The following is a 13,663-nucleotide window of genomic DNA, read 5'->3' on the forward strand; positions in this document are numbered from 1 at the left end:
GTACAGAGAAGAACCAGTAGGATAACAGCATTTTGTCCAGGAGTAGCAAGTTTCTTTCTTTGCTTGTACAGTAGTTCGGCTCTCCCATGGTTGCTTGGCTCACATCTTGTTCTGTGCAGTTGAGAACAATTGCTTCAGTGCCGGGGCTGTAGAATAGCTTACCATCCGGCGGCTGTGTAGTCAGCTGCTCAGTGTTGTCTGTCATCGAAACAGAAGCCAGAATCTTCCTCTAGAGGAAACATTCAGAAATGGAGTGATTCAGGGATGCCTTTGCAAGGGAGACATCAGAGATGTGAAAGAGAGAGGCCAGCTGACCACCTGTGCAGTGTTTCACAGGTACGGTTAGCTTGGATGGTCTTGCCTTTTATTGCGCTGGATTCCACACATGAGTAGGCTCTCCAAGAACCTCTCAAGCCACCCAAACTCACAAGACATGATATATAAGCCACAGGCCCCAATTTCTTCAGTCACTGTGGGAGTAATTTGTTCTGTGTGTCTTCCCAGGGCGTCTCCTTCCTGATACCAAGGTCCCTAGGACGCAGCATTAGCTATTAAGAAAGTCATGTATTAGAGGGAGGGGCTTAGTCAAACGGACAGTTTTGTATAGGCTACTGTGAAACGTTCTGTGTTATGCCAACCCTGCAGCTCCACTTCCCTTGTGACCAAATCACGTTTTCCACAGCTATCACTTCTGTATGAAATTTTGATGTTGCCATTAAAAAACAAGATGGTTTTCCATGAATGCTTTCTGAGATGGATCATTAGGTCATACACACACATGCACGCATACACACACACACACACACACACACTCCTCTCCTCAAAAAAGTAGAAAGGATCCCACAGTTTGTTTCGTGAGATTAAGAGTCACTTATGGTTGGGAGAAGGGGGGTAGGGTTATGGACATTGGGGAGGGTATGTGCTTTTGGGTAAATTGGAAGGGGAGATGAACCATGAGAGACTATGGACTCTGAAAAACAATCTGAGGGGTTTGAAGTGGCGGGGGGGTGGGAGGTTGGGGTACCAGGTGGTGGGTATTATAGAGGGCACAGCTTGCATGGAGCACTGGGTGTGGTGAAAAAATAATGAATACTGTTTTTCTGAAAATAAATAAATTGGAAAAATAAAATAAAATAAAATAAAATAAAATTACATTACCAAAAAAAAAAAAAGTAGAAAGGAAAACAATGATTTTTTGTTGTTGTTGTTGGTCTATTGTGTTATTTCCAAAAGAGAAAGAAACTGGTAATGGTGGTTGTCTATGGGAAGGGTGTACTGGTTTGCGGTACCCTGTTATAGGAAGGTGAACTAAGTTAGTTGCATATCCTTTAGTATCTTTTGAATTCTCTTATCTTATTGGTTTAATTGTATAGCTAGGTATGTATTATCTATTCAAAAAATTAAAATTTTAAATCAGTAATTCTATCCCCCACACAACTATTGACCTGTGTGTGGCACTTTCTATTTTCTTGCATCCAGGCAGCTTGGTTTTATATTTTTGCAATCACTTTGGCTATTCCAGTATCTAGTGAGGATGTTTTTGGCTTCGGGTATCTGGGAAACCTTATCTCAAACAAGCTTGTGATGGGTTTTTGTTTTCTCATATGAATAGAAATCCGAGGCAGTTCTAAGTATGGTATGGTCATGTAGTTCACTTATATTATTAAAGACCCAGTTCTCTGTCTCTTTGGATTTTTCTTGTCCTCAGCATTTGCTTTATTCCAAAGCTTTTTCTTTTGGAGTTACAGTATGGCTGCCAGTGGCAGTCAGGATCGTAAGTGCTCTTGTTCAGTCTAGGGCATGATGGAGATGGAGACAGACATACAAACTACTATCAGGCCTGCTCCAAGTGTGGAGTATAAGTCCTTCAATTAGGACTGAGAAGGCCAACTTAGGTCACATAACCTGGGAGATGACATATACTAATTGGCTTAGTTCAATCAGACTCTACCTGGGAATGGGTTTGGGGATACCTTGCCTTGAACAAAATCAGAGTTTAGTAAGTGAAGAAGACGTAAAGAATGGCTAACTGGGTAGGGAGCCAACAAAGCCTACTACAATATCTTAATTTTTTTTTTCCTGGTGATACAAAAAATACTCATCTGTTATATAAAACACTTGAAAAATAAAGCACAGTTGGGAGAAGACAATAAAAAGAACCCTCATACCTCTCTCAGAAAACCACTTTGCTGTATTTTTCTCCTACATACAGTTTTTATGTAGTTAAGGTCATATACCTTATTACCGTTTTATATTTTAACATCTGTAGAATATTCCACTATAATAGTGACATATTGTGGGGCATAAAGCATTTCATTTCTGTTGGATATTTCTCTTAGAATTACTTCTCAGCATAAAGGTACTGATCAAAATATTTATATTTGAAAGTATGTATGGCTTTTATAATGGTACAGTTTTACTTTACAAAAGAATTTTATCAGCTTAAACTGTTATCAAAGCATGAGTGAACCAGTTTCATTATAATCACTACATCATTGGGTGCCATCATTTTAAAAATTTATGACCAGTTTTACTAAGTATAGAATGGTAAAATGCTTTATTTATTTTTTTTTTAAGATTTTATTTGTTGAGGGGCGCCTGGGTGGCTCAGTGGGTTAAAGCCTCTGCCTTCTGCTCGGGTCATGATCCCTGGGTCCTGGGATCAAGCCCCGCATCGGTCTCTCTGCTCAGCAGGGAGCCTGCTTCCTCCTCTCTCTCTCTCTGCCTGCCTCTCTGCCTAGTTGTGATCTCTGTCTGTCAAATAAATAAATAATCTTTAAAAAAAAAAAAAAAAGATTTTATTTGTTGGGCACCTGGGTGGCTCAGTTGTTAGGCGGCTGTCTGCAGCTCAGGTCATGATCCCAGGGTCCTGGGATTGAGGCCCACATTGGGCTCCCTGCACAATAGGAAGTCTGCTTCTCCCTCTCCCACTCCCTCAGCTTGTGTTCCCTCTCTCTCTGTCTCTCTCTCTCTCTGTCAAATAAATAAAATCTTTAAAAAAAAAGATTTTATCTATTTATTTGAGATTGAGAGGGACCAAGAGAGAGAGCACAAGCAGGGTGAGGGACACTGCTTGTTTGGCCTTTCAAGGACACTGGGATCTGACCTGAGCTGAAGGCAAACACTTAATCCATTGAGCCATGCAGGTGCTGCTAAAATGGTAAAATGCTTTGGACCTGATCTTTATATGGCTATCATTATCCCTGTCCACTGTTGGGCTTGGGGTTTTCTTTACTGCAGGGATCTTCAAAGACTTGGAGAACTTCAGTCTGAACTAGCAGGAGTTGCTGACTTCTCTGCTACCTATCTTCGGTGTCAACTTCTTCTTATCAAGGTTGGTTTGGATCCTTTATGTTTGTATTTTGTGATTACTATGTGCATAAAGTGCATAGAAAGCACTTTAGTGGATTCAGCAGTTCTTGAAGCCATAAGTAGAAAATTGTAGTCCAACACACCACTGAGCAGTGAAGAAATTATGTACTCCGCAGTATAATCATATTAGTCTCTAATTAAAGAATTGTTCATTTGTGTGGGACTTTAAATTTTTTTAATTTGGGAGAATTCTTTTATCGTTGTATGATTAGAGCAGGTTGGATAATCATTTTCATTAGAATCTTAAGGATTTTTCATTTTTTAAAATAATTTGATTAGCATATAGAACTTTTTTATTATTTCTTAAAATTCCAGTTTCACTTTGCCCAGGTCCTAACTAGGCAAAGGTGGATTTCACTGCTCTTAAAATTTTGTCCACCTTGCTGACATTTTGTATTAGCCAGATTGTATACACACACAAACACAGAAACACACACACACACACAGAAACACACACCCACAATTGGTAGCCAAGAAGCTGTCCCAGTTTGCTGAGATGAAAATGTGTTAAGTTAGTTCAGTAGCTTTCAGCTTCAGCAGCAGAGTTCCACTCAATTTAGACTTAGGTTTTGGACTTCCCTTCTCACTTGATAAGTCTTTATCCTGGCTTTGGTTCCAAGTGTTAGTGATGATATTTGACCAAAGTCAGAATAAATGGCATCGTTAGAAGTTATTTCTCACTGTAAGATGTGTGAGCTTAGGGTTTTGCAGGTATGTGTATATACATGGAAGGGAATGTGTACTCTGAAATGGGTTGGGATTTGTACGGCTCTTGTTTGGCTAAATAGATTCCTTCAAATGGATATACCTGTGTAACCACCGCCACAGTCAAGATATAGAACATTTTCATTATTGCAAAAAGCTCCTCTATGCCGCTTTTGCAGAGTTGTTTGGCCTTTTCAAGCTTCTATGAAACAGGGCTGATAATAATTCTACATAGGTAAGGGCTGGTAACAAGCAAGGTGTGTGAGAGCCCTTTGCCTAGTGTCTGATACATAGAGAGTGCCATGTCAGCGTTGGTCTTCTTTCTTTCCTTTCTTCCTCCCTCCATCGCTTCCTCCCTCCCTTTCTTTCTTTCTCCTTTTTTAAAAAATTTTATGTATTTATTTCACAAAGGGGGGAGGGCACAAGTGAGGAGAGCAAGCAGGCAGAAAGAGAGAGAGAAGCAGGCTTCCCACTGAGTAGGGAGCCCGATGGGGGTTTGATCCCAGGACACTGGGATTATGACCTAAAACCTAAGGCAAAGGCTTAACCGGCTGAACCGACAGGCGCCCCCAGTGTAATGTTATGTACAAAAAAAAAAAGCATACACAATTCTGCTTTTAGACTACAACTGTATAAAAAGCATATATATGAAAAATGATTGGAAGTGAAACAATAACTGTTAAGGGTAGTATGATTTGGATGCTTTAAAAATTTCTCTATCTATAGTTTGGACCTGCTGCTGTCTAACTGGATAGTCACCAGGCACATGTGACTATTGACCACTTGAAATGTTAGTTCAAATTGAGATGTGCTATAAATGAAAAAGACGCACAGATTTCTGAGACTTACTAGGATGAAAAACAATGTGAGCTATTAACTTTTAGAATACTAATTTTTTAGTGAAAACATATCTTAAATATACTGGGTTAAGTAAACTATATTGTCAAAATTATTTCATCTATTTCTTTTTACTTTTAAAAATGTGGCTACTAGAATATATAAAATTATGTATAGTGTGTGTTAATTTCTATTAGATATTGTTAGTCTAGATCTTCTATAAAGGCATTAGGTTATGTTTTTAGGGACTACAGCAGAGGTTTAGAGAGATGAGAGTTGGGGCCATACGGCTGAGAGGAGAGGGATGGAAGGTAAAATTGTGGCTCCGCATGATGCTTTTGAACATAGAGAGATTGAGGGAGTGGGAAGAATGTAGAAAACCTTCTTGGTTTCTGGTGTGACATGTCAGTAGGTGAGGGGCCCTTCAAAGGATAGTGAGCAAAACAAAAGAACCACAGTCAAGGAAGACGGGTCTGGGCAGCCAGGGTAGTCTAGTGGCTCTGGGACAAGAAGGGCTGAGAGCCATGGCTTTCTCACCCATTTTAGTGAGACCTGCGTTACTCCTGCCGTCAGCTTGCACGCACTGGTCTGATCTGGATATAGGGCCTTCAAATGATACGCCAGTCTTGGTGACCTCTGTGTTCTGTGTCTCCTGATTTGTCTGTGTAGGCCCTGCAAGAAAAGCTGTGGAATGTGGCTGCCCCTTTGTATTTGAAGCAGAGTGATTTGGCCTCTGCGGCAGCAAAACAGGTAAGCATTTTGGGATCTTCTCAGATGGATCTCTGTCCAGGCATTTTCTCATCTAAGATGGAGCCAGAGGCTTTCACATGGCTCCATGCCTCTGCTGTGCCCTTCTCAGTTCCAGCCTGTGACAGATGTTAGTGATTTGAGAAGCAGCATAATTAGGAGACACACCACTGGCTTTGGAGTCAGGGGACCTGGGTTCTAGTCTCAGGTCGGCCTCTAATATTGTGCTTTGAGGCTGCTTAACCTCCCTGGATTTTTCCTTCTCTGTAAAATACAGCTATTTAACTGGATGATTTTTAAGATGCTTTGGTGTTCTGAAATATTATCAGTTTGGAGTGCCTAAGTGGCTCATTGGGTTAATAAGCCTCTGCCTTCAGCTCAGGGCATGATCTCAGGGTCCTATGATCAAGCCCCATGTCAGGCTCTCTACTCAGCAGGGAGCTTGCTTCTCCTCCCCCCTCTGCCTGCCTCTCTTCCTACTTGTGATCTATGTCTGTCAAATAAATAAATACACTCTTTAAAAAAAAAATAAAATATTGGGGTGTGTGGGTGCTCAGTAGGTTATGCCTTTGCCTCTGGCTCTGGTCGTGGTCTCGGGGTCCTGGGATCGAGCCCCACATTGGGCTCTCTGCTCGGCGGGGAGCCTGCTTCCCCCTCTCTCTCTGCCTGCCTCTCTGCCTCTCTGCCTACTTGTGATCTTTCTCTCAAATAAATAAATAAAATATTTTTAAAAAATTAAATAAATAAAAATATTATCAGTTTGTATTTCAGATATATTAAAGTCCAGTAGATATTATCATGAACCTTTCATCTGAAAATGTAGCTGAACTCATTTTGAAGTTGTTTATATTTTTAGCCTATACCAACATTTGAATGTTGAAAGGTCCTTATGTACTCTTCAGTTCATTAAGTAGAATTTAATTATATTTGCCTTGAGTTTCTTCCTTTCTGACTTTGAGCAGTTTCCCTTCCTTCTTAGGTATTGGGATTTGGTGAACTCTTTGGGTCCTGTCTTTCAGGTAGTGAGTCCTTCTGTTTATGACCCAGTGATTATGACCCAATAGCAAGCTAATGATTGTTACATTACAGTTCACTGAATGATTTCATGTCTGTTTTAATTAACACTCCCAGTAATCCCATTAGGTAAGAATGAATATTAAGTCCATTTTATGGATGAAGTCGTTGAGGCTCAGCGAGGTTAAATTTATAGAGGTATAAGTAGTAGAGTTAGGGAATTGAACGCAGATCCTCTGGTATCCACTATGTTTTCTTCCCACTACTCTACTTGATCTGTCCTCTGAACTAGACTTCCTTTCAGACCTGCTGTGTGCCTTACTGTAGGGGAGTAGAACCTAATGACTAGAGCCCCAGAGTGGGAGGGGTGCGACCAGGGAACAGTAGTTTGGAAGAAAGAGGGGAAAGGAATAACTGTTGCTGGGTACCTGATACTGTGCTAAGTGCTGTCCATGCTACATTTTATCCTTGAAGTTTTATGACTGTGGGGCTACTTCTTCCCTATTTACAGATAAGGAAATTGAGGCCCTGTGTAATTAGGTAACTTGTCTTTCTGGCTGTTGTGGGAGAGCCTGGAGTCCTTTCTCTGACTCCAAAGCCCTCAAAGGAAGGGATGTACAGAATGGAGAGAGAAGCATCATTTGGGTGGGAGTAGCTGATTTGGATCGAATAGAACAAGAGCTTAATGAACTGGGCTTGAGCTGAGGTCATAGATACTGTTTTCTACACTTGTTCTCCTCTCCATATTCCCAACAACAGACTGGGCCTGTAGAACAGTCTGTCTGGATGATTAACATGTTGTTAATGGTTCCTGGTGCTAAATTCTTGAGGACTTTTCCTAGGATTGGGTTTCCATATATGGTGTTCATTCATTTGTTCCTAGTTTGGGGTTAGAGTAATAGCAGTGCTTTACGATTTTATCAGTGATTGAACTATTCATATCTTGATATCATCAACTAAGATGACTTTATTACTGGATGAAAATCTTTTTTTTTTTTTAACTGACAAAACAACTTACTCTGTTTTCATAAGACATACTATATTAATTTCCTCAACATGTTAATTTCTCTCAAATTATCCTAATTTCTCTTACCACAGGCACTTAAATAATTTCAGTTCAGTGTTAAAGCACAAGCATTAAAAAAACTCACTTTAAAGAATTTCACCTAGAATTCTATGCTGCTATCAAAACCAATATGATAGGGGCACCTGGGTGGCTCAGTGGGTTAAAGCCTCTGCCTTTGGCTCAGGTCATGATCCCAGGGTTCTGGGATCGAGCCCCACATCGGGCTCTCTGCTCAGCAGGGAGCCCGCCTCCTCCTCCTCTCTCTCCTTCTCTCTCTCTCTCTCTCTGCCTGCCTCTGCCTACTTGTGATCTCTCTCTGTCAAATAAATAAAATCTTTAAAAAGAAAAAAAAACCAATATGATATTTTTATTGATCTTTCATTACCTTTCCTTATAGATCATGGAAGAGACCTACAAAATGGAGTTCATGTACAGTGGTGTGGAGAATAAACAGGTGGTGATTATACATCACATGAGGCTGCAGGCCAAAGCCTTGCAACTTATAGTAACAGCTCGGACTACTCGAGGGTAAGATGTGTGGCTGCTGAAAGGGGAGGCACCGTCCTTTCAAAGACTCCTCCAAATAAATGCACTCAGAGATCTCACCAAGGTTAATGGGAGGTGAAAAGATACTTAACAAAAAATTTGCTAAACAGTATGCAAACTCTTCATTTTTTCAGATACTCCAGGTTCTATCTTTGGGTCAAACTGGATCTCTGGAAAGATGCAGTGGCTCTCAGTTGCTTACAGTACAACATAGGTCAACAGGCAACAAGGACATTCTTTATGGTCCTTGATTGATTTCTTTAAGAATTTAGCGCCAGGAACCATATTTTCTCTTCTGAAGGGATCAGTAAGCTCTCCCAGGCAGTAAAAACAAAAGAAGAGAATGTACTGTGCAATGAGACTACCTTGGTCAAACCCGGACCTCTCCACTTACTAGTTGTTTGATTAGGGATGGTATTTTCTTAGCCTCTCTGTGCCTTGTTTCCCTGTGTGTGAAAAGAGAATGATGACAGCATCTGTCTCATGGGGTTTCCATGAAGAAAAATGGGATGATACATGTGGAAGCACTTACCATGGTACATGGTACATAGTAAGAGCTCACTATCAGACTTTCCATTAGAATTGCCATATTTAATCGATTCTAAAATGCACATTTTAAATTTGAACTCTCTGAAATTAGATATTTTGAGGGTGTGGCACACTTGGATTGAAAGCGGGTTTTTTTTCTTTCTTGGTGTTTCATAAAATAAAGGTGCCTCCTAGACTTGACAAAATGCCATAGCTCGTACCCAGGTGGAAGATGCATCTGATGCTCTGTCTGGCGGTGGTGTACTGGTCTAAAAGTGGCCTAGAGAAGGAAATAGGAGTGTTTAAGTAAGTGCTGAAAGATACCACGTCAGAAAGAACATTCTGAATGTTATTTTACTTCTTCACTGATTTTGATAGTGACCTGATAAAATCAGGTAGTGATGTAACTTAGAGATAGCCATCATTCATTTAATAAATGTTTAATCCCTACTGTTTGCCAGTCACAGCTGAGCAAACACAGGTGCTTGTGTTGGCATCTACACTTTTTTTTTTTTTTTTTTTAAGATTTTACTTATTTGTTTGAGATAGAGAGAGAAAGAGAGGACACATAACCTGAGCGGAAGGCAGATACTTAACTGACTGAGCCACCCAGGAGTCTCTTGCATCTATACTCTTTTTGTTTAAAAAAAAATTTATATATATATATATACACACACACACACACACACACGTATGTATAGATATATATATAGATATATACACACACACCGACATATATATATATTCTTCAGTTTATGTGTGATTATTGTAAAAAATTTAAATATTGCAGATTAAGTGAAGGTTCCCTGACAATCTACCCCTTCTGAAACAACTGTCAATAGACTCTTCCCAAGGCAGATAAATATATATAGATTATAAATGTGTGTATTAATATAAGTGGAATCATAATATACTTTCTGTTCTGCCTCCTTTCCATTTCATCCAGTGATATTCCATTTTTCCATGTCATTATACAAAGACTAATAAATTTATTCTTGTGCTATAGTATTTTATACTTTCTGCTTGTATTCATTTCTGACCTTTTTTTTCCTTGACTTTTGCTAGATTGGTTGTTTTGTTTCTTTGTTTTTTCCAAGGGTTTGAAAGTTTTAACCCTACGTCTGAACTTTTCCAGTGAAAGGCAATAGAACATAGAGGTTAAGAGGGCTTCGGTTCCTTGTTTCTTAGACTCATGTCTTGATCCCCACCATTTGCAAGCTTAGTGACCATGGACAAGTTGCTTAAGACTTCTGTGCCTCGGGGCGCCTGGGTGGCTCAGTGGGTTGAGCCTCAGGTCATGATCTCAAGGTCCTGGGATAGAGTTCCCTATCAGACTCTGCTCAGCAGGAGGCCTGCTTCCCTCTCTCTCTCTCTCTGCCTGCCTCTCTGCCTGCTTGTGATCTCTCTCTGTCAAATAAATAAATAAAATCTCAAAAAAAAAAGAAAAAAAAAAAAAGACTTCTGTGTCTCACTTTGTTCCTCCTAAGTTAAACTGGGGTAATAATAGTATCTGCTTCACCCTCACAGGGTTATTGTAAATTATTAAATGTAAAGCTCTTAAAATACTGCCTCACTCATTCAGAGTAAACACTTGATACATGTTAGCTTATATTAGTTTATATGTAAATATTATTTTTACTTGTATTTTTAATAAACATATTCAACTTATATTTATCAACATGAAAAGTAATATAGACTTTTTATGATTACCTCTATCGAGATCACCTCAGATCAAGATAAAATTTTAATATGTTTTTATTTGATTGTCTCATACTGTTAAATCATTTGGAACTCAGTTTCAGCTTATTATATTTTTATAATGTATTTCTTATTTGAAGAATTGGTTCTTAAAGTATTCATTAGCCTTTATAAGAATTTTTTCAAAATTAGTTCCAAATTGCTCACTACTTTTTTTGTACTATAGTTGCTTTTTGATATTCCTTGTTGTAATTCACTATTTGACTGGAACATATTCTAGCTTTCTAGTAATTGTTTTTCTGAATAAATATAGAAGGGACCCTGCGTGTCTGAACCTGCCTTTCTTTTGCTCTTATACATAACTGGAATTCTTTCAGAGTCAATATTGCTATGTTACTGTTTAGTATTTCGTATTACAGTTACGATGTCTGATGTCTGTCTGGTTCTCTTTCCTTTGTAGGAGGCTTATTTTTCTGGTTCAGAGCTGTGAATTTTTTTTCCTTTTTAGAATTCAGAAATTCTACTCAGATATGTATGTGGTGTTTTGTGTTTTTTGATTTTTGGTTTTTTTTTTCAGTGTTCTCACTGACTTTCAGTGTAAGCTCTGCTTTTAGCTCAAGGAATTTTTCCCCTCCATTATTTATTTAATCACTACTACTTCTATCCGCTCCAGTCTGTCATACTGGATGTTCTGTCTTCTGGATCTGTTTTGCCTGTCTCTCTTTTCTCTCATAATTTCAGTCTCTTAGTTTTTCTACTCTGTATTCTGTGTAAATTCTTCAGTATGCTCTTTTAAACTCTACTTCAATTTTCATCATTTTTAATTGTAGTATTCTTTTTTTTTTCTTTTTAAGATTTTATGTATTTATTTGACAGAGATCACAAGTAGGCAGAGAGGCAGGCAGAGAAAGAGGGGGAAAACAGGCTTCCTGCTGAGCAGAGAGCCCGATGCGGGGGCTTGATCCCAGGACCCTGAGATCATGACCCGAGCTGAAGGCGGAGGTTTTAACCCACTGAGCCACCCAGGCGCCCCTCATTGTAGAATTCTTTTACTGTGGAATTGATTTCATTATTACTGTTCATTTCTGAGTGTGTTTTCTTCTGTGTACCCCTTTCCTAACAGTTTCTCTTGCTTTATCAGTGTAGTGTCCTTTCAGATCTCCTCTTTAATATCACTGACATTAGTTATTAAAAATTTTAGTAAGTTTTCTGTGCTTTCTTGCCTTGACTTTATCTCATTGAGGTCTGCTTGGTCTCCTTTATAGCCCTGATTATCTTTTTAACATCTAATAATTTCCCATTGTCTTTGCATACTTATAAACAAAAGTCAACTATAGGTCAGTGTTTGATTTCCCAGTGGACTTCACTTTTCCCCTGCTTTCTTTCCTCACACCAAGAAAAAAGTAGATGTTTTTAGTGCTAAAGCCTACTTCACATAGCATGCAGGTGAAGCTTCCTGCTCTGTTTTAGGTTTAGAGAGGGTTCCCAAATCTGTATTTTATTTAAGCCCTCCAAGATGGCTCTTTATAAGCTTGACTGAATTACCTTCGTTGCACCCCTGCTTAGCTGGAGGTCTCTCTTCCAGCCCTCTCACTCCTGGAGATCTTTGGTGGGTGAACCTCACTATTAAATTTCAGTTCTATTTCTGGTCATTTATCAGATTTAAGAAACTTTCTAGTGCTACCTGCCTTTTAGGAAAAGAATTCAAATGCATGTTGCTTGTAGAGTAAGTTTCCATTTGTCATTTCTCATTTACTTGTTCATTCAACAGATATTTATTGTCATAGCTGCTCGTGTCAGGAAATAACATCCTGTGTCAAAATGATTAATACAAAATCCCTATTTTCATGGAATTTACATTTTAGTAGAAAGACTAAACTAGTTTATTAGGAACCTTAACCCCAGGGGCACCTGGATGGCTCAGTGGGATAAAGCCTCTGCCTTGGGCTCAGGTCATGATCCCAGGGTCCTGGTATTGAGCCCCACATTGGGCTCTCTGCTCAGCAGGGAGTCTGCTTCCTCCTCTCTCTCTGCCTGCTTCTCTGCCTGCTTGTGATCTCCATCTGTCAAATAAATCAATAAAATCTTAATAAAAAAAAAAAAAGAATCTTAACCCCAGTGGGGTCCCTGGGTGGCTCAGTTGGTTAAGGAGCCAACTCCTGGTTTTGGCTCAGGTTATGATCTCATGGGTCATGGGATTGAGCCCTGCATTGGGCTCCATGCTCAGCAGGGAGTCTGCTTCAGGATTCTCTCTCTCCCTGTGCCTCCTTCCCTGCTTCCCTATTTATGTTCTCTCTCTCTTTCAAATAAATAAATCTTTTTTTTTTAAGTGAAAGTTAACACCATTTCTTTCCATGTTTTTATATAAGTAAAGAGTATTTGTTTTTCTTTACTGGCACTTTACTCCTCTAATGAATAATATATTAATGAAAATAAATGGAAAGTGTCATTCAGAAATTACAAGAAATAAAAAGAACTAAGTGATGAAGAAAGAACATAGTCTGTGTCTGTGGGCAAAGTAGTAACAAAACCTTTTTCCTTTTTGTCATGAGAATCTGACCTTTGGTTAACCTTCTAGGTCTGTTCCCTAGATGCTACATTACTCGGTGACAGTGCCGTAGTAAAAATGATCACTGAGAAAACTGCATGTAGACCGGAAGGAGCTATCAATGAACTGTAGTTGCCTGATGCGGACACCATAGCTTTGGGCTTCATTGAGTCAGTGGAGCATGAGGCTTTTAAACAGGATAGTCTCCAAATTTACCTGGTATAGATATCCTCTCCTCGCATCTGAGCTTTCCATCCTGGGCCAGTTTAGAGCTCCCAGATGGCCCTCTGGACTGCTGAGTAGAGCGTTGCGAGGAGTCCCACAGAGGAGGAGCGTCATGTTGCACTGCCCACAAGCTCTGCTTCTGTCCTGAATCCTTAGTCAGTCTGATGCCAGGCATGGCCTGGAATAGCCCTTGACTTTGAGCGTTCATTGAGCCCAACAGTCACTGCAGTGTCTGAATTGGGTCTTGTGATCCTGGGAGATATTTTCCCCCTGGGTCCATTAGAAGTCTGCTCTTTCTCTTAGAGATAGATTTGATAGTGTACTGCTCTCATACTCCTTTCATGTCGACTCAGGTTTCTGGGAATTTGGTCCTAATT

The 13,663-nt window shown here is 39.6% G+C and overlaps 1 protein-coding gene across 1 annotated transcript in view; it reads left to right on the forward strand.

Moving 5' to 3' along the window:
• INTS4 (integrator complex subunit 4) overlaps window positions 1–13,663 on the forward strand; it is a 114,486-nt gene that overhangs the window by 89,128 nt on the left and 11,695 nt on the right. Inside the window, exons 16-18 of the mRNA XM_044258455.1 lie at window positions 3,241–3,334; window positions 5,584–5,664; window positions 8,139–8,269. Coding sequence (XP_044114390.1) covers window positions 3,241–3,334; window positions 5,584–5,664; window positions 8,139–8,269 — 306 coding nt within the window. The remainder of the gene's footprint in view (window positions 1–3,240; window positions 3,335–5,583; window positions 5,665–8,138; window positions 8,270–13,663) is intronic.

Source organism: Neovison vison, chromosome 7 (assembly GCF_020171115.1).
Source record: "Neovison vison isolate M4711 chromosome 7, ASM_NN_V1, whole genome shotgun sequence".
Classification (NCBI taxonomy): domain Eukaryota; kingdom Metazoa; phylum Chordata; class Mammalia; order Carnivora; family Mustelidae; genus Neogale; species Neogale vison.